The sequence below is a fragment of the Oreochromis niloticus genome, linkage group LG22 (assembly GCF_001858045.2).
Source record: "Oreochromis niloticus isolate F11D_XX linkage group LG22, O_niloticus_UMD_NMBU, whole genome shotgun sequence".
NCBI classification, from domain to species: Eukaryota; Metazoa; Chordata; class Actinopteri; order Cichliformes; family Cichlidae; genus Oreochromis; species Oreochromis niloticus.
Window position 1 is genome coordinate 28,025,125 of NC_031985.2, and position 19,395 is coordinate 28,044,519.

A 19,395-nucleotide genomic window follows, 5' to 3' on the forward strand; every position below is an offset into this window, starting at 1 on the left:
ACTAAGAATTATGAACTGAATTTACTGACTGATGAACATGTCGATGGTTGACAGGTGGTGATGTCACTTGTGCCGGGAAAAGAGAAGCAGCAGTTTGGATATCCACTTATCCAATTGAACATAACTTAAATTAGTGAATATATAATAATTAAGGTGTTTCAGGTGCAAACTATGCTTGTTATCAAGCACATTATTATCTTACCACCACATCATAATTGCACCTCCAGCTTATGGACTAAATGTGGCACTACATGTATTGGACACTCCCCTTTATGATCCAAAGAACCAGTACATTACTTTAACGTCACATAGACTGGCTTCATGTTTCCACTCAGCGCTTTGCCTATTAAAAATGTTCTCAGCAGCCTATTTTTATGATGACCCCTGATGAAGGTGTGATGTCGAAATGCGCCGGTCAGGCAGTAAAATAGTTCTATGTTCTTTATTAGTGCTTCAGTTGCTCCTTCAGACTTTATTCTGTCCTCCTTGCACCCTGGAAGTAGGCCAGAAACCTCTATTCAGCTCCTACAATAGGGCCGACACATGAATATATATAACACTGATAGGGGCAGTTTAGTAACGCCTAACTTGTTTTGACTTTTGACCGGAGCACATGAAGGAAAACCGACACAGAGTCAGCCAGTGAAGGAAACTTCACACATAATATCTGAGACATGGTTGGCTGGAAGATTTGTTTTTTGTTTTTTGCTCTTTTCAATGCATAAGCGGACATCACTGCTTAATATGACCATAATATAGGAAATGGGACAGCTTTGGTGTGCTTGATTAGAAATGAATGTTAGCAATATCAGAGAGAGCTAGAGACAGCAATCAAGCCTGTATCTAAGAATAAAAATCTGCAACACAAGGATTCATGAAGTGACGACAGAAATCTTAACTGGCCAGGAGAAAAAAACACTTCACAAAATCATATTTGAGGAAGGAAGAGTGTGGATTTGCAGTTTATATCTCAACCTGAGTTCACAGGTACAGGTAAGAAATGTGGACACAATTATTATTGACTTTTATGTGTGAAAAAAATGCCCTTAATGGTAAAATGTATCAAAAACATAATTTGGTTAGATTGATTTTCATCCCTTCAGATTTAGGTTTGTGTACATCTGTTCTCAAACAAGAGCAAAGAAAAGACCCGATAACTTTTTCACTCATTTCGCATGAAGATTGTATGCAAGGACCATGTTTGATTAGCTGTTCAGCACAACTCTCCTGATGTCTCTTCCACCCTGTATCTGATTGCTCTGATGTAGGTCAGTGTAGCAGAGAAAAGCATCACCAGGTTATCCATTAATTTAAGTTTCAGCACACTCCCATTCTACAGAAGGAGGGAGGTAAAACCACTAAATCACCCTGGCAAGTGTTTTCACCAAACTTCCTGCTGGTTGGATATCTCATAAAGAACAGAATCTGCACCTCTGACTCAGAGACGGGAGGGTCGCACAGAGGATGAAACGGGAGTGCTGAACATCACGAAGACCGAACCACTCAGGAGTGTAATTCATCTAAAATACGGATCAGGAGGAAAATTCTGGACTAACCACAAAATATATGCAATTTGATCAGACTGCATGCTACAATTCCATTAGGTGTATTTTTGTAACAGAACTGGGATTGCACTGAGTCTTTTTTCCAGCTGAGGATGGGAAAAGACGCTGGGCCGGAGGAGAGACCCAAGTGGGACAACAAGGCTCAGTATCTGCTGACATGTATTGGCTTTGCAGTGGGAATTGGAAATGTGTGGCGATTCCCTTACCTCTGCCAAATCTACGGAGGAGGTGAGATGCTGCCTTTGCATAACAGTCTCCCTTTTCCTCACTTTATCACTCCTACTGTAAGAGTATTTGTAGAGTCCTATTTAATCAATCCAGCGCAGAGATGCTTTAATCTGTTTGCTTTTCCCTTTTGTTTCAGTTTAATTAGGTATTAACGAACAAACCGGGTCAGTCCCTGAACCTGTCTGGAAATGAATAACTTTATGTATACCTTATGATTAACCATGGAAAGCATTACATACTGTTTGTGAGGAATATATCCACCTTTGTTTGCTTCCTCATACTTACCCAGAGAGATATGCCGAGTCCTCATGCCACAGAGTTCTACAGGAGCCTGCTCTGGGTCAGGCTGTGTAAACAGCCAGTCCAGAAAATGCGTGTGGGCTCTATCAAGTGTCTGTTTGACTTTGGCTTAGTCTGTTTAATTTAGTCACGTTTTTCTATTGTTACTCTCCCCTCAGATTTGTTTTGTTTGGAGCTCATACGGTGAAGCAGTGAGGTGATACGAGAAGTTAATAATTTTTTTAAAAAGTTTGTAAATATAGTGGGTTTTTCTAAAAAAAAAAAAAGTCTGCCCGATTCCCAGCAACCCAGTGTTTTTATTAGTAGAGCTTTGCATTGTAATCCTAATAATGCCTAACTGTAAGATAAATATTTACTTCATGTCTTCAGGTGCATTCCTCATCCCTTACCTGATAGCGCTGGTGTTTGAGGGCCTCCCCCTACTCTTCCTTGAGCTGGCTGTAGGACAGAGGCTCCGGAAGGGCAGCGTGGGTGTCTGGAAGACCATCAATCCCGTAATCGGTGGAGTAGGTGGGTAACCCAAAAAGTAATAGTAAATGTTTTTATGTACTCTACAGTTATACTATTCGAGTATGTTGCTTTATTTTAACGACATATTAGTTAATCTAAGATTTTTAGTTGTTTTTCAACCCTTTAGAGTCAACTGTATCATATCTGATAAAGTAGAAAGTAAAATAGAATAACCAAAAAATAAATAAATGTTTCTTTTGTTGAAATTGACACCGGTCAAAGATTCCTTACTCTTAAATTTAAAAAATAAAATGAATACCTAAAAAAACCCTTTCTTATGTGCAGGCATTGGCTGTTTGATTGTATCGTTTCTGGTGGGCGTTTTCTACAACACCATTCTGGCCTGGGTGCTGTGGTACTTCTTCCACTCCTTTCAGGAACCCCTGCCGTGGAGCACCTGCCCACTAAATGAAAGCCGCACAGGTGAGACAGGAGCACACCTCGCTATTATTCTTGCTTGATAAATTTATGGCCGTACGCCGTGATTCTGCTGCTGCTCCACTGTTTGCGGATTTAATAACAAAGATAAAGTTAAGGATTATCAGTAAAGATTTATGGCTGCCTGCCAGGCTCTTGGTAGCATTTCAAGAGAGATTCAGTAAAAAAAAATACTGGACTGCTTTATGGCACAAGGTGAACATTGCACCACAACATAAAATAAAAAAAGACCATGCTTGCTTAAAGATAGGTGCAACTAAGACATGAGATGAACAAGTAAATAGCAATGACTATACAGTGTTGGGACTAATTATTTGACCCTCTGCTGAATTTGTAAGTTTGCACACTTTTAAACAAATGAACAGTATCTCATTTTTGTGGTAGTTTCATTTTAATGGAGAGACAGAATACCAACCACACCAAAACATGGTTTAGTACTCGGGGGAGAAATCCTTGTTGGCAATCACAGCGGTGAGACGTTTCCTGTAGTTGGTCACCAGGTTTGCAAACTTCTCAGGAGGATTTTAGTTCACTTCTATATACAGAAACTCTCCAAATCTTTTAGCTTTCGTGGCTGCTGCTTGGCAACTCAAAGCTTCACTCCACAGATTTTCTATAGGACTGAGGTCTGAAGACTAGCAAGACCACTCCATAACCTTAATGTGCTTCTTCTTTAGCCACTCTTTTGTTGCCATAGAGATCTGTTTTGGGTCATTGTCTCACTGGAAGACCCATTTGTGATCAACGTTCAGTGTTCTGGCTGAGGGCGGGAGTTTCTCATCCAAGATATTTCAGTATGTGGGCCCATACATTGGCACCCTTTACAGAAAAATAGTCCCAAAGCATAATGCTTCCAACTCCGTGCTTGAGGCGAGGCAATTGTAATTTTATATTTGTTCTATTTACAAATAGTTGCACCAGCAGTTGTCATCTTCTCACCAACCTTCTTGTTGATGGTGCCCATTCCAGCCTTATGCAGGTCTACGAAATTTTTTGCGTATGTGTGTCCATGTAGACTACAATTTGGAGTGTAAGAAAAGCACTCCAGTAAATTACTTCTGGTACCGTGAAACCCTCAACATCACACCTGACATCGAGATCAGCGGCTCCGTGGAGTGGGGGATGGTGATCTGTCTAGCCAGCGCCTGGTGCATCGTCTACATCTGCTTCATCAAAGGCATCGACTCCATGGGAAAGGTCAGTGTAACTACCAAAAACATTTAATATTTAATGATAGGTTGCAGAACACTGGATGCCTAACTCTATGCTATCACTATATGTGGTTTCTGTCTTCCAAAACTGTTCTCCCAAGTCATTACATTTATCATTTCCCCCCAGAAATATGTTATTTTAATGTTTTTATATCTTTTCAGGCTGTGTATGTGACATCTACCTTCCCTTACCTGGTGCTGACTATTTTCCTGATCCGTGCCCTCACTCTGCCTGGAGCTACTGATGGACTGTTGTACCTCTTCACCCCTGACGTGAGTTGGAGTGAAATTTTTAATCTTCAGTCCCACAAACAGCTGATTTCCTAATCAGATGTTATGCTCGTGACAGTGGCAAACCCTGAAGAACCCACGGGTGTGGTTGGACGCCGCCACGCAGATCTTCTTCTCTCTTTCTGTGGCGTTTGGAGGTCTCATATCTTTCTCCAGTTACAATGAAGAGAAGTAAGGACCGACACTTCTTAACCTCCCCTGGTGAACACGGGGTGATTAGTAACCTCGTCTTTCTCTCGCTCTTTGTGTTGTTAGAAACAACTGCGAGAGAGACGCTGTTCTGGTGGGAGTAATAAACAGCGCCACATCTCTCTACGCCTCCATTCCAGTTTTCTCCATCCTGGGGTTTAAAGCCACCACCGCCTTAAACGCCTGTAAAGACGAGTACGTAAGCATGCCTATTTTAGGTGGGGTTTTGCAACTACGTCTTTGCCTTTAAGATCCTGAGTACTTACTCTTCAAATCTTATCTGCAGGAACATCCTGGCTCTGACCAATCACTTTGAGTTCTCAGACCAGAACATAACCCTGCAGAACTACGATTACTGGTATGAATATCTAAATACGACATATCCCGGGAAATTCCAGAGTCTGTCCCTGAGGGAGTGTGATCTACAAAAATTACTTAAGCAGGTACTCACTCCATCTTATAGTCATTCTTCTATCCTCGAGCCCCCCATCCACAAACACTGGTCATTTTCAGACATTGCCATTTCAAGTATCCTCAATAGCCTCTTGTTTTTTATCCTCTCCCTTCAGAGTGTTTCAGGTACTGGCCTGGCTTTTATCGTGTTCACTGAAGCGGTGATATCAATGCCGGGCTCGCAGGTATGGGCCGTACTGTTCTTTGTCATGCTCTTTAGTTTAGGTCTCTCCTCCATGTTTGGTAACATAGAGGGTGTCCTCTCGCCCCTCAATGAACTCAAACTATTGCCCAGGTGGATCCCCAAGGAACTCACATCAGGTACTTGCACATCAGCTTGTGCTTTTTATGATAAAAACAATTTCCTTTGAATTTCCTCTTTTAAACTTTCCCCTTCTTCACTTCTGCAGCAATCATCTGTTTGATATCCTTCTTGGTGGCACTCCTCTTCACCTTGAGCTCAGGCAACTACTGGGTGGAGGTGTTTAATGGTTACGTGGGATCCGTACCTCTGCTCATCATTGCTTTATTTGAGATTATTGGAGTTATTTACTTCCGTGGAATGAAAACGTAACTTTTTCTCCTCTTCTTCCTCCTAAACATAACACTGTAGACTTTAAAACATCATTAACAATCATAATTCCTATCTGTTTTACGTCTCCTCTGCCAGTTTCAGTGACGACATCTATATCATGACTGGGAAGAGGCCAAACATCTTTTGGAAGGCGTGCTGGATGGTGATCAGTCCTTTACTACTCCTGGTGGTGTTTGTTGCCTATGTGATTGTCCAGGCACAGACACGTCCCACCTATCAAGCATGGAACCCAGATTATGTAAGCAGGAAAGGCAAGAATTGAAGAATGAATCTACTCATGATTCAAGATTTTATTAGGTGCAGTTTGTTCGGTCCTCTATTTATCTTCAGAACTGCTTTAATTCTCCATGACACAGATTTAATAAGGCGCTCGAAACGTTCTTTAGAGATTTTAAGTTGATGCTGACACGACGGCATCGCACAACTGCTGCAGATTTGTTTCTGTTCCATCACATCCCAAAGGTACATTATCGGATTGAGATCTTTTAATTGTGGAGACAATTTGAGTACAGTGAACTCATTGTTATGATCAATAAACCACTTTGAAATGATCTGAGCTGTGAGTCACAGCGAGTTATCCTGAAGGAAGAAGCTATTAAAAATCAAACTGACTTCTGAAATGAATCCAGCAGCCAGGCTTTTACCTGAGAAGCGAGTATCTGTAATGTCTGTTAACAAACAAGCAAGAGTTTAAAAATGTCTCTCAAAACCTACATTTTAACAAATATGTCGATTAATAAATACAGACTGGCGAGTTAAAATGACAGTTAAGTCCTTTATGGGATTTTATGAGCCTGAAATATCTCTTGGTTGGTTTCGATAACCTTAAGTTAGCCAAGCCAACTTTATTCATAAAGCACTAAAACAGCAACCACTGACCAAAGTGCTGGACACAGCAATAAAAAATAGAATTTAAATAAAGTAAATCAATATAAAATTGAATTAGTCAAGCTAAGCTAACTGCCTGCTTGCTGGATGTTGCTTTCTATTTACCCCAAAGAAAGAAAATTAGCACATTTTACCAATTTGAAACCGTATTTAATAACTAAATAAATAAATGTCCTTCATTGTTTCCACCTCTATCTTTCTTTTCAGGAAAAATTCCCTGAAACCGAACAGAAGCTTTATCCAGACTGGGTCTTTGCCATAATCATCCTCCTCTGTGTGGTGCCTGTGATTTCCATTCCTCTGGTGGCTCTCTACCAGCTGCTTCGTGGCAGATTCAGAAAGTCCTCGGTTGGGATGGAGTTAAATCCCTACGACAACGATGCCTTCGTGACTGACACACAGGAACAGAAGACTCAAAGGGCTTAAGGACTGTGGAGAGTAAATATGCTGCCACACCGCAAAAATCCAGATGTTTATCACTGCTTTTCATCAAAATTCACTAGAATTTCATACAGATTCTGATGTTTACTTGACATATGAAACCTTACATTACTTCTCTTGAAAATAAAACAGGATTTATTTAACAGTGACATTCTTATTAATTTTCATTTTACATATTTTTACATCATATCAATACATTCAATATAACATTATATCCATCACACATCTTTCTTTCACTCCAAATATACGAATCTGCACAGTTGAACATAGTAAAAAAAACAAACAACAAGAGGACACAGAACCTTCCAGGTTTGTTCATTTCTGAACGACTTTAGCATTGTCTAAAGAACTGAGCATACGTGATGTAGCACAAAAGTAAAAAATCCTTTGACGAATGGCTCACAACTTCTGTGACGTATGTGCTCACATGCTCTTTATGGAAAACTACTACAAAGTATAAATCAAAGTCCACAAAGACACACAGCTATGGGATGAGGCCTGCTCTATTACAGTAGCTGCATGACTTTCAATTACCGATCCTGACAGGTTGCTGTTGTTTGATTGTGTGCGTTTATGGCTGAGGTTTAGCACTTAAGTGTTTTACAGCACACGACTAAGTACTGTTTTTTTCCAGACATGTTTCCCGACACTCTAGATCCGAAGGATGTCATGTATTGTTTGGGGTTTTTTTTTTTTGGGGGGGGGGGGGGGGGGGTGATATATATTATTAAAACACTTACAACTTAAGAATTAAACAAAGCAAAAGAAAAAAAAAAAAGGCTTTTAATATGTTTTTAACAAAAAAGGGGAGGGAATCTAGATTAATCCATACCTTTAATCTCCCAGTGTTGTTCTGCGGTCATGTTGGAAACTGGGACTGGGAATAGTAATTTATGTCTGAATGGCCAAGAAGTCGACTGGAGTCCTGGGGCTAGCAGCCTGCCGCACCCTGGCCAGCCTCAGGTCCCCCAGACGCCGCTCCAGACTGCGCTTTCCTGTAAAAAGATAAAGACAAGAAGATAAGACGCTTTTTATTTCCTTGTTTGGTGACAAACTGTAATATCAAATGACAGGTGCCAATAAACTGCAGATTATACATGTAAAATGATATATGTATATTGGCTAAATTAGGTGCACCTCTTACAAAGTCCAAATTTAAAAAGCTACAGGAAGGACAGCCTTTCTTAATGAAATCAAAAAGCCTCATTTTTTTTCCTGCAGAGCAAACTGTAGTACTTTTATTTTGTTTTTAATTATTCTTGCCTAATTAAGCATCCACACAGGCAGCGGGTATTTTACCCTGCTGTAGTCCTCAAAGGTTCACCACAGCAGACAGATCTGCATGTTTGATATGGGACTTTACACCAGATGCCCTTCTGGATGCCCCTCCTAGAAGTGCACGAACTCGTGACCCCTTCAGGCTGTCTCTATGTGTCTCCTCCTTTCGCACGTAAGGAGGAAACACAAAGAGACTCAAACTGATATGCTCATGAACTTCTTTGGATGCTATTTGTGACTCTGCAGCAAATTATTTTTGATATCCAAATACAACTTAATATGTGAGCAGAACAACAGTCTGCAACTGACAAAAGTGCTGTCACTTAGGCTAATGCAGTTACCTGTACTGTACAGCAAAACCAATACTTTGGGGACTTTAATATATCTTTGCTGCTAATTTGTATCTTTCTTGAGACAGTTAAAGTTCGGACTGAAAATAACACGGAGGCAGTCTCATGAAGTGATTAATTTTTAAAAAAATCAAATTTTTGGTCCAAAACATCATCAATATGTACGGAGAGATCAGGAGAGAGATACAACAGTGAGTACTGACAATACTCTGTAAAACACGGTGGAGGCTCGGTCATGCTTCGGGGCTGCAATTCAGCCAGTTGTGTTGGGGATCTTTGCAAAATTGCTGGATTCATGAACAAAGAAATGTACAGCAAGATATCAAATATCATCTGGAAAGCATCCGACTGGCTTCAGCCTCATTTTTCAGCAACACAATGATCCCAAACAGACTGCTAATGCAGTAAAAGCAATGGATAGAAAAAACACAGCCATGGATTGGCCTCCCCAGAGCGCAGACCTCAACATTATTAAAGCAGTGGGGGATCATCTGAACAGAGAAGGGAACAAAACTCAGCAAAGAGCCAAAGAAGAGCTGTGAATGTGCTTCAAGAAGCCTGGAGAACTATTCCTGAAGCCTCCTTAAAGAAATTACAAGAAAACGTAAAAGAAAAAGGTAATCATACCAAATTCCAACTGTTTTAGAATTGCACTTTGTTTTGTCTTGTATTTCCATGTATTTTTGTGCATGTTTCAATTATGTGCCCATTTTCTATTTCAACAACAAAATCTAAAGGAAAACGAGATGCTCAGACCTCTGCACGGTACTTTGCTTCACATTTTAATGGCATTTTTTGGAAGAAGAACATCACTTTTGAGACTACATACGCTTGTGCAAGTGTGCGAGCAGATCTTTATAGAGAAGACGATGTTGTGACAGCACCAGCAAGAAGCACAGACAGAAAAGCAGCTCCACTGCTTCGTACTGCACGATCCCCGTCTGGGCCTTATCACCTAAAATCAGTCCTAGATAGAGGCAAAGAGAGAAGAAATCAAGTTATTAATGTGCTTGCTGAAGGAAATGGGTTGAATTTTACATCACAGCTCAGTAATACTGCAGTAATTGTGCTTTACAATCCAGTACTATCCAGTTAATAGCTTAGCTTTGAGAACAAGCATCTTATAATATTATATGTTAATAAAATTAACATACGATAAGTTATTCAACATTTACTCATTTAAATGAAACTATAGCAACCTGCTAAAATAAATGGTTATATCAATGCAGTACGTATGCTGATAACAACAGGATAATAAAGGCTCATATTGTGATATTACAGGATACCATCAGCTTAATATCCTTAAAATCACATAGAAACTGTCTAAACTATCATCCTCAGCAATTTGTGTGCTGTAAATAATGCTTGTATTTATTTAAACATTCAAAAGTCTTAGGGTTAATTAAGCGCACACAACACCGCCGCAAACTAGGAATTTACTATGTGGTTTATTCTAATGTTTAACTTTCCAGGCTGAATGATGTTATAAATCTCTTGATTCTCCTAAACGTACCATGAATACACAGAATAAACTATAATGGAAAACAAACGCAAATTATTACCATCCCACACTAACTGACAGCAGGAAACGAACTTCTTCTACCTCTAGAACGTCAGAAAATATGGTGCTGTGCAAAAGTCTTGAGCCACCCTTTATATTTTTCTTAGCTGGACATTTTTTTAAGTAGTCTTGAGCAGCAGTTCTCCGGGCTTTATGAAGATCTTTTAAAGCTTTTCTTTGGACATCATCTACTTTTTCACTCATTTTCACTTCAGTCCTGACCATTTTCACAGCACAGTTTCTTTGTTAAGCCACTTAACACTGGCCTGAATCGTTCAACATAAAAAGGGCAGCTAACCCACATGCCAAATTACACTAGAACTCAACTGTAAATTACCGGAAACGGGTTTTACAGAGTGATGAATCCAAACGTGCAATTTTCAGTTCAAATTACTGAAGCAGTGTGGGAGTAGCTTGATAGAAAGTATACTTCAGTTACTTGAATTCCCACTGCCTGACCTGACGAAGCCTTGAACCATGTTAACCATTTGCCACACAGTCACACCTGACACCACCACAGTCCTCGCTCCTTTAAACTGTTTGCTCTATCAAAGAATCAGCACCCCTGCGGAGACCACACTTAAGCATTAAAAAAAAAGAAGAAAAAAAGTACGCATTAAATACAATACCGTCTATATAATTTAAAAACATTAAACTAGCACGCAGTGATTGAGAAGATGTAGATAACTGAAAATGAAAAAGGATAAAAATATAACAGCTCTGAAAGCGTCCAACTCGCAAGCATGTGGGACACATTAACTCGCACGAGCACATTAACTTGGCTCTGCTGTTATTTGCCAACATCCAGTTTGGAGAGGAGTAAGTTTAACTGCTGTAACTGATCCTGAGTCTGCCGTTTCATGTAATGAAATATGTTTTTGTATTCTCTCCTGTTTTCATCTGCTCGTTTAACTGGGAGCACTGACATCTCAGGGTGTTAGCAACACAATTATCACACTCTGATTGAGCTTTGGCAAGTGACATCACTCGAAAAGGGCGCCCTCTGCTGGCCATGAGCCTGATGCCACTTCTGTTTGCTGTTCGGCTTAAACAAATCTATAGTATGGCAAACAGGACACCATAGCAGTGCAATGAGTGTATCTCTACCTCTAAAATCCAGCTTGTCTGGCTGCTTTCTTAAGTAAATATTAAATCTATAAGGAAAATGAGAGGGAAGCATCCCTGTCACCAAAATGGATCAAACCATAAAATTCCCAGACTGAAGAGCAACCGAGTAAAACTTGACGAGCAAAAAAGGCACAAAGTAAAATGTGCTAAGGTCCAAAACATTAAGCACATCATAGCAGTGCTGGATATTTTGCCCTGGTCTTCTTATACCTGAGCATCTTGTTTTTTTCCTACTACCCACATTACTCTTTCAAAACTGCAGGATCTTACTTCACAATACAACTTGCAGAGATGCTATTACTTGATTTGAACGTGTTGCTATCAAACTACTGCCCACTATTACCAATCAGTAACAAAGTGCTGCTGTGAAATATAAAAGTTGCCTTTGTTGCTGCGTCTGATGAGCTTGTTGCAGTACTGGGCCATCTCCCATATCAACTGCAGAAAGAAGACGGGGTTCTTGGAAACGGTCTGACCAAAGGGCAAGCTTTGGGCACAGACATGAAACCTGAAGAGGAAAAAAACAGGAAGACACACACACACAAAAAACTGCAAATGAGGACAGGTTCAGTTAGACATTTACATTTAGAGATAAACAATGGGACAATTATTTCTAAGCTCGGTGCAGGTACTGATTAATATAAACCCAGATTTTTACCCAACTGAAGTGATTCATGTTGAAGGTTCCCATTTTGTGTTTATTATCGATGTATTTTGATATTACAGGTGGGTAAATGCACCAATCTGACACTGACAACAGTACCTGCACGCATGCAGCAGCACCAGCTTGTAGATGTTCTTGTAGACCGCTTCAAGAGAATTAGTCTGAGGAGAAAAATTTATAGATTAATGTAACGGAAAGCAAGTAGTTTACTTACACACTGATACAGGATTTCTTCAATGATTGCTCAGGTCGGATTTTCCTGTTAGTCAAAACAGAAAGCAGCTCCAAACCCTGCTGCTCCCTCTGCCATGCTTTACAGTGGGGAACTGAGTTTTGATTGTTTTATGTTCGCTTTGGTTTTTCCTCAAAAGTCAGATTGTATAAAAAGATGGACATCGCCTCAGTGATGTCACACATTGGTTTTAGGCTGTGCATTTTGAAGGCTCAGTATTAGAGCTTTGACCAGTGCCGTCCTGTTCTGAGCCAAGTGTGACCAAATCTGAGTAAGAGGGAGGAAAAACAAAAACAAAAGAACATGGCAGCACAGCTTAGCTTGACAAAATCGCATTCGAACAAACCACAAGTCTTCTGGAATCAGCACAAACCGCTCATACCAACGGTCAAACACGGTGGTGGAGGGGTGATGATTTGGGCTTGTTTTACAGCCACAGGTCCCGAGTACCTTGCAGTCGTTGACATGATAAACTCCCGTGTATTACAAAGAATGCTAGGATCGAATGTGAGGGCATCTGCCTGAAAGCCAAAGCTTGGCTGAAACTGGGCCATGAAACAAGACAATGATCCCCAGCATGCCAGCTAATGTACAACCGAATGGTCCAGTCGAACATCCAAGTCTTAAAAAAAAAGAAGCTTTCTACCCTTTCATATCTGTGGAACACTTCTTCTGACGTCCTGGCAAAGTTGCCAGATCAGTAACATTGCTCTCACCAACTAGTCTTTCTTTCCAGTAGCCGACTTTGTGGGCAACCAGGCTTTTATTTTCAGTCAAAGCTGTACTACTCAAACTCTGAATATCATGTCATTAGTTTAAACACCTTAACCTGGCAACCTGTCAAATGTATCTAATAAGTACATGAAAAGTTCGACTAATTCTTTGCCATTAGTATAATCATCTTGCATTTGTAGAAAATCCTTTTTTAAAATCACCAGTCGGTCTTTTTTTTTTTTTTTTTTAATTTCCAGGGACCGAGGCGGGTACCCTTGGAAATTTTATTCAAGGACTCATTTACCTTGATTGGTATCTTTGTAGGTTTTACTTTAACTTTTGACACAGACATTGGAAATAGCATGCTGGTGATGCTTCAGTGTCTGTATAACATTAACATATAAATGGATCAAAAGCCTTTTTATGTGTAAACTGGAAGATTACAAATGTTGCATGGCACCTATAAAATAATTTATTCTTTCATAAAACTGTTTTTTTGTAAAAAGAATATATAGCTTAAAAATAGCTGATCAAAATATCTTAAGAAAGATGAGAAATTAGTCCAAGTTTCTTTTAACAGCATGTTTTGATCAGCGTACTCAGCTTTTGCAAACTGCACCTTCCCATAATCGTCCACAATCATCACATCTAAAAGAATGTGTCAATGTTTAACAGTTACGGTATTCTGAAAGGTCTTAAAAATATGTTTGTTCCCGACCTTCAAGTCGAAGAACAGGGCATGACACTTGAGCCTGAGGATAGCCATTAGTTTCCTTTTCATCTGCTGTCCTGCAGAGTGGGATGAACCCAGAGTAAGGCTGTAGCGCAGAGACAGTCCAGCATAGCTGTGAAACAAGAAAAAAGCAAGAACATTTAAAAACAACAAAACCTTCAAAACTACAAAGAGAATTTTGTATGACCAGAGGATCATTCATCTATGCCAGAATTGGCTCACGTTTATGAGTAGGAACAAAGTTCAGCCATAAACTATAAAGCCTTGACAACAGGCCCAAGGAGACACCACAATATAACACAATAACTGTGCAGTATAATTACACAGTTATGGACCTTTCACCTGGAATAGTCTTTATAGACGTCCAGCTTGTGGGTGTCCAGCAGCAGTCCACACCAGGGGAAGAGGCAGTGAGGGGGCAGGATGCGAATGTCGGGACAGGAGGCCACGCTTCCCGATACCTGAAAGTTCAAAACCACCTTCTGCGGGTTGACCGCCAGACCATACTGTGGCACTCCGGCCAGCAAGATCCTACACACAAAGAGCAAGCGGCATTACGAATGCACTGAAATAAGTAGCTTTGCATGATCGGCAGTTAAAAGAAAAAAAACCAAACAAAAAAAAAAACCGATTAATAAATGTAAAAACTTTCTATTTCTCTTATACTGAGACTTTGTGCAGCTCATTAGGTCATCCACTGTCTCAGTCAAGCTGTTCAGAATAACTACAAATGTGGATGCATTCATTTTGGATTCTACAGAAAACTACAAATCCCATTCCAGTCCCCCACTGCAAAATATCTTGTGCCAAATGAAATACTTGAGAAAAGCTTGTGCTTCATGTTGGTCTGGTGTGATCAGAAGGAAGTCATCCACCAGTCTCATCAAACACCTGCAGAGCACAAGGAGAGCAAAATAACAGCTACAGTGAACCAAATCAAGAGCACAGAAAGAGCGCCCTCTTCTGCCCATGATGGGTATATATGTATACAAGCTGGAGCTGACTGAAGTACAGCGAGGTCTGATGTACCCTTTGTGTCCAGGAATATCTTTAAACAGGAGATTCTCCATGTGGCCGTAGCAAAGGCAGCAGAGCAGACTAGACACAACCGATCCCTGAGGAATCCCCCGGCACTGACGGTACGTCCTGAAACATGAAGGGACAAAATAGACGTAACTGCCTTGATGACATCAAAAAGTTTTAGAAAACGGTGTTCGAGAATCTTACTTTTTCCCATACTGAACAACACTGCCAGTTAGCATTTGGGTAAAGAACTGCAATGCCTCTCTGCCATGAAGATCTGAGCAAAAGTGCTGCAACAAGGAAAAGTAATGCGTTCAGGACTTAAGCACACAATTTGCCCAGCCACAGCAAACCACACGATGAAGCCAGAGTCACCTGCTCAACCAGGATGGCGTGATGAACTTTGCCTTTTCTCTGCAGTGACGTCAAAAAGCCCTTCATGTTGGTGGATCCCATGTTATCCTCCAGGAAATCTGCCTTTGTTAACCAAAACAAAAAAGAGTGTGACTTTCACTCATAAATAATGTTTATATATGGTGGTTTTCACAGATTCTCAAATGTAGCTTAACAAAGTTATTTGAGGATTGATCTAAGACCTAAAACTAGTTGAGGTAAAGCATAAACATCCATAAATGTCATTTTTGGACTAATTAATACTATGTATGCCCTCAGATAAGCATGTTTGTGGATCAGATGGCTACCTGTCTGACAAAGGCCTTTTTCAGGCCTTCGTGGGAGTCCGCCCAGATCTTGGCATAGCGGCGGATGGTAAAGAGTTCATCGTGGACAGGTGACAGGGCTTGGCCAATCACCTCTATGAGTTTGTCATGCGGCAAACTCTCATAGGCTCCACTCACGTCCACCTTAAACGAAGAGGAAAAGCTAAATTATATATTACCTGTACAGTATGTCCATATTATTGTGCAGAAATTTACAGCTGTATTATCCTTAAAATAAATAGAAAGCTCTCTGCCAAACAATTAAATTCACCTTAACAAAATAGAGGGGTTGTGGTTTTTCCTTCTGCGCTGGTGCCAAAGAGCACAAAACCTTGTGGATGTCAGTCATCCCCCACACTGTGGACCCCAGCAGTGATGGAGTGGCACGCACACAGGCCCGCAGCATATCCAGCAAGTCCCTGACACGGCCTCGGTAGAGCTGTAGGGAGGAAAAAAAAGTTGAAAATCCAGCCCACAGCATGTAATAACAGACAAGTCTGAGGTAATTGTCGGTGCGTACCCTTGTTTTGGCATCTGCTCCTATGACTCGTGTGATGGGCCTCATGCCATCAGTCTTGGGAATAAAGCGAAGGCGGGAGATGACGGTGCCTTTGGGCAGGGATGCCACCTGAGCTGGAGTCAGCTCTTCCATCTGGCCTTTGGAAAGGTGACCTCTACATGAAAAGCAAATTTTGTTCCCTTTTTTGGACGTATGCCTCATGTCTGTATGTATGCTGGCTACTGTAGTAATGTTGTGTGAGTGTACCTGAAGGCCAAGTCTTGCAGTTTGGCCCAGACTTCCTGCCTGTAGAACCTGATGGCGTTTTTTTGCCCAATACTCTCTGTTGCATAGAAACAGGCTCTCACAAGGCCTGTAACATATCCATCCAGAAGCCAAGCCAAGAACTGACCCAGGACCTGTGTCCGATACGCAAGCTCGCTGGGTGGAAAACAGCCTGCAGACGAGTTACGTTGGTTCGGTCAGGCATGAAACACGAAGCAATCAAAAAGAAAAAAAAAAAAAAGATCATTGATGATAACCTCACCTGTTTTACTCCTCTTCAACCAATCACAGTCATTCACCTTTATCTTCCACATCAGTTCAGCCAGTGAGAGCCTCTCAAACTTGCCACTTCGCAAGAAAGTCCTGACCCTGGCAAAGAAATGCAGCCGGTTTTGATCAGAGCCCCACAGTTCTTGCGGGATCACAGAAGAGAGGCATTCCCGGACAAACAGGTAAACCCTGTGCGGTGCACAGTGCTGAGGTAAGAGTGAGTTTAGTTCTCCCTGTCCTGCATTGCTCTCCTCTATTGATGGACATAACCTCTGTAGTATTTTGGTGTAGGAACAGCTCCTGTGTTGTTGTAAGAGCTGCCTAAACAGGGGGACCATGCCAAAGAACCTCTGGGGGAGTTTTTTAGGCTTCCTCTCTACTCCATTCAAATACGCTAGTCCCTCGAAGAAGACTATTCTTACCAGATCTTGTCCTTGAAGCCTTCTGGATCCATGAGCAGTCTTCTTCCTCCTGTTAAGAAGAAAGCCACGCATGCCCCTGCCCCCATACAGGAATCCCAGGGTGCGGATAAAACATTGCGAGGGTGGTAAAGGGGGGAAAATCCCTGATCTCCAACTAGGACCGCCCTCCAATGTTGGCATTTCAACAGGCTGTTTGAAAGCTGCAGGCGGTGCTGATTCCACAGGCACAACCTGTCCTTCCTTTTCAGAGCCAACTGGTTGGATCGCCTGTTGATGTTCTATAGACGCTACTCGCCGCCTCTTTCTTGAACAAACCGCCACCTCCTCCTCTTCACCAGTTTCCCGTTTTCTTTTCCCTTTTTTCCCTCCTTTATTCCTTCTTTTCATCTTCTTGCTTGCAGCAGGATTCACAACTGTGCGTTTCTGTTTCAAACTCACTGACCCTCGACAGCTCTCAATCTTGGTACGATTATGTTTCCTGACTCCAGGCTGGAGAAAAAACCCACTCGAGGCCATGGTCATGGACACCCTGTCATAGACTGGAGGGCCGCACACCTGGAAAACACACGAAGGAGGAACTGCCACAAACACAGAGCAGCTCTCCAGAAGATATTGCGTGATGTCTGTGCCCAGACGCATTGTGACTTTTTTCCACAGGTCACTGCCGTGGATGTAGGCAGCACTCTGTGTTACGTCGCCTTGGAATTTGAGGAAGTCTGCATCCCGATCCTCCTGAGCCAGGGTCTGAAAGTTATAGCCATGTGCCAAGACATTCCTTTTTCTTTTTCTTTTTAGAGTGTTGAGAACAAACGCCAGTAGTTCAGGCAGACTGCAGATCTGTGGAAAGTATGAATATATAAGAAGAAGCCATCTCCCATTAAGCTGTTAAACCCTGACAAAGGCAAAACTTCAGACTCTCTTATAAACCTGTCAGCTTACTGATGTGTGCATCTATACCACAAGTCTCATTTCAATATAATATAACTCTATGCTATATTAGCCCGGAGACTGCTACAAAACAATACTCTGAGTTCTTTATTCTTCTATGTGATTAAAATTGATTCAAAGTTACCATTTTCTTTACTAACTAAAACCAGAGCCATTAAATCAAAGAGTCATGGCACTCGAAAGATCCTGAAATGAAATATTCCACGTATAACTTAGCACAGTGAAAACCCTTTTACAATATTATTGTGGGGCCCACCCCGTGTCCCCGTGTAGAGCCGGACGAATATATCGGCTGATATTAACTATCTGTCATTATAACTGGATACATTTAAACATGTCTAATAAAGGAGAAATGGGGGGGGAAGTGCCCCAGAAGAAAAAAGAAGACCTTGCTGAAGCTTAAATATCCTCCAGCAGCGCATAGTTTTCTCCCAGCTTAGTTTCAATATACATATATATATATATATATATATATATTCAAAATATAGGAGTGTAACATGGTTTCCTGGCTTTAACATTATAACAGCATGGCAGGCAGAGTTAGCTACACCGCTTCAAACGTCCACAGAGGGCTGCGTATCAACTCCTCAGGACTAACCTGGGAAATGTACATGTATATTTTTCAATCCGGCGAAACGTTACCTGTTTACAGCTCGCTACCTGCTGTAGCTCCTTGTCAAAGCACACAAAAACACTCCTAACGAAAGATTTGAATCGGTTTGTATCTGTCTGCTCAATGAGAGCTGCTTTCTGTCCTTCTCTGAACACGATGCTGTCCGAAAACTCCTCCAGTGTCTGCGTGTGCCGGTACAGTAACCGAAGGATATCCAGCACACCGGACATATCAGTCGCAGACATACCGACTGTGTTCGGAGCACTTGGACGGAGGTTAGCTACTTTACACTGGGATTTAGCTATGTTTGACCTTTTAAGGGCCCGCGTCATGCTTAGCCTATGGGAAAGCGCTTTATTGGAGCTGGCCAATCAAAAGTCCTCATACTAAAGGGGGGAAATTTACTGTTGACCAATGACAAACAGGTAAAGGCTTGTTGTCTTTTGGCACGAGTGTAGTGAAAAAGTGACAGTATCACGTGCGATTTGAACCAATACATTAAAATGAGAACTGCTCACCAGAGATCATTCATTCTGTCACGCGCATTATATGCGCACCACAGGCGGTTAAAGCGACATATTTCTGTGACCTTAAAATTACATTTTAATTAAAAAAACGCAAACAGCAGCTTTCAGAAGAACAACAACGATAGTGCTCTACCTGATGTGCATCTGCTAAAGTCCAGACAAATCCCCCAAGAAACACAATAACCACACGGGTGGTGTTTACCTTCATAAATTCCAGTTTGTAACAGTATATTTTACTAAGGATAACAATACATTAGCCATCGAAATTACTTGCAGCTGCACCGGAGTCTGCGATAGCCACGCGCACAGGTGCTGCGCCG

The 19,395-nt window shown here is 41.3% G+C and overlaps 2 protein-coding genes across 6 annotated transcripts; one reads left to right on the top strand and one right to left on the bottom strand.

Moving 5' to 3' along the window:
* Nucleotides 1-641: 641 nt before the first annotated feature.
* Nucleotides 642-7,258, top strand: slc6a18 (solute carrier family 6 member 18). The gene is made up of 13 exons (XM_003458483.5): nt 642-993; nt 1,269-1,793; nt 2,463-2,603; nt 2,889-3,026; nt 4,057-4,238; nt 4,415-4,525; nt 4,602-4,714; nt 4,799-4,927; nt 5,019-5,175; nt 5,302-5,506; nt 5,596-5,755; nt 5,856-6,018; nt 6,876-7,258. The coding sequence occupies exons 2-13, from the start codon at nt 1,658-1,660 to the stop codon at nt 7,092-7,094; spliced, it is 1,854 nt and encodes a 617-aa protein (XP_003458531.1). The 5' UTR covers nt 642-993; nt 1,269-1,657; the 3' UTR covers nt 7,095-7,258.
* tert (telomerase reverse transcriptase) lies at nt 6,922-19,393 on the bottom strand. 5 transcript variants are annotated; one of them, XR_003215902.1, is made up of 17 exons: nt 18,578-18,895; nt 16,558-17,824; nt 16,278-16,467; nt 16,032-16,185; nt 15,783-15,950; nt 15,494-15,655; nt 15,168-15,269; nt 14,997-15,082; nt 14,799-14,915; nt 14,589-14,660; nt 14,112-14,300; nt 13,755-13,881; nt 12,190-12,251; nt 11,810-11,934; nt 9,567-9,704; nt 7,942-8,104; nt 6,922-7,059 (listed from the first exon to the last, which is right to left on the bottom strand). XR_003215902.1 is itself a non-coding variant. In XM_025902334.1 (16 exons), exons 1-16 carry the CDS (start codon nt 19,281-19,283, stop codon nt 8,001-8,003), a joined length of 3,069 nt encoding a protein of 1,022 aa, XP_025758119.1. In that variant the 5' UTR covers nt 19,284-19,393; the 3' UTR covers nt 7,811-8,000. The 5 variants fall into 5 exon arrangements, 3 of the variants coding, with proteins under 3 accessions (XP_025758119.1, XP_025758118.1, XP_003458559.1); XR_267781.4 differs by lacking the exon at nt 6,922-7,059 and adding an exon at nt 7,370-7,760; XM_025902334.1 differs by lacking the exons at nt 6,922-7,059; nt 18,578-18,895 and adding an exon at nt 19,278-19,393 and having other exon boundaries at nt 7,811-8,104.
* Between the last annotated feature and the right edge of the window lie 2 nt (nt 19,394-19,395).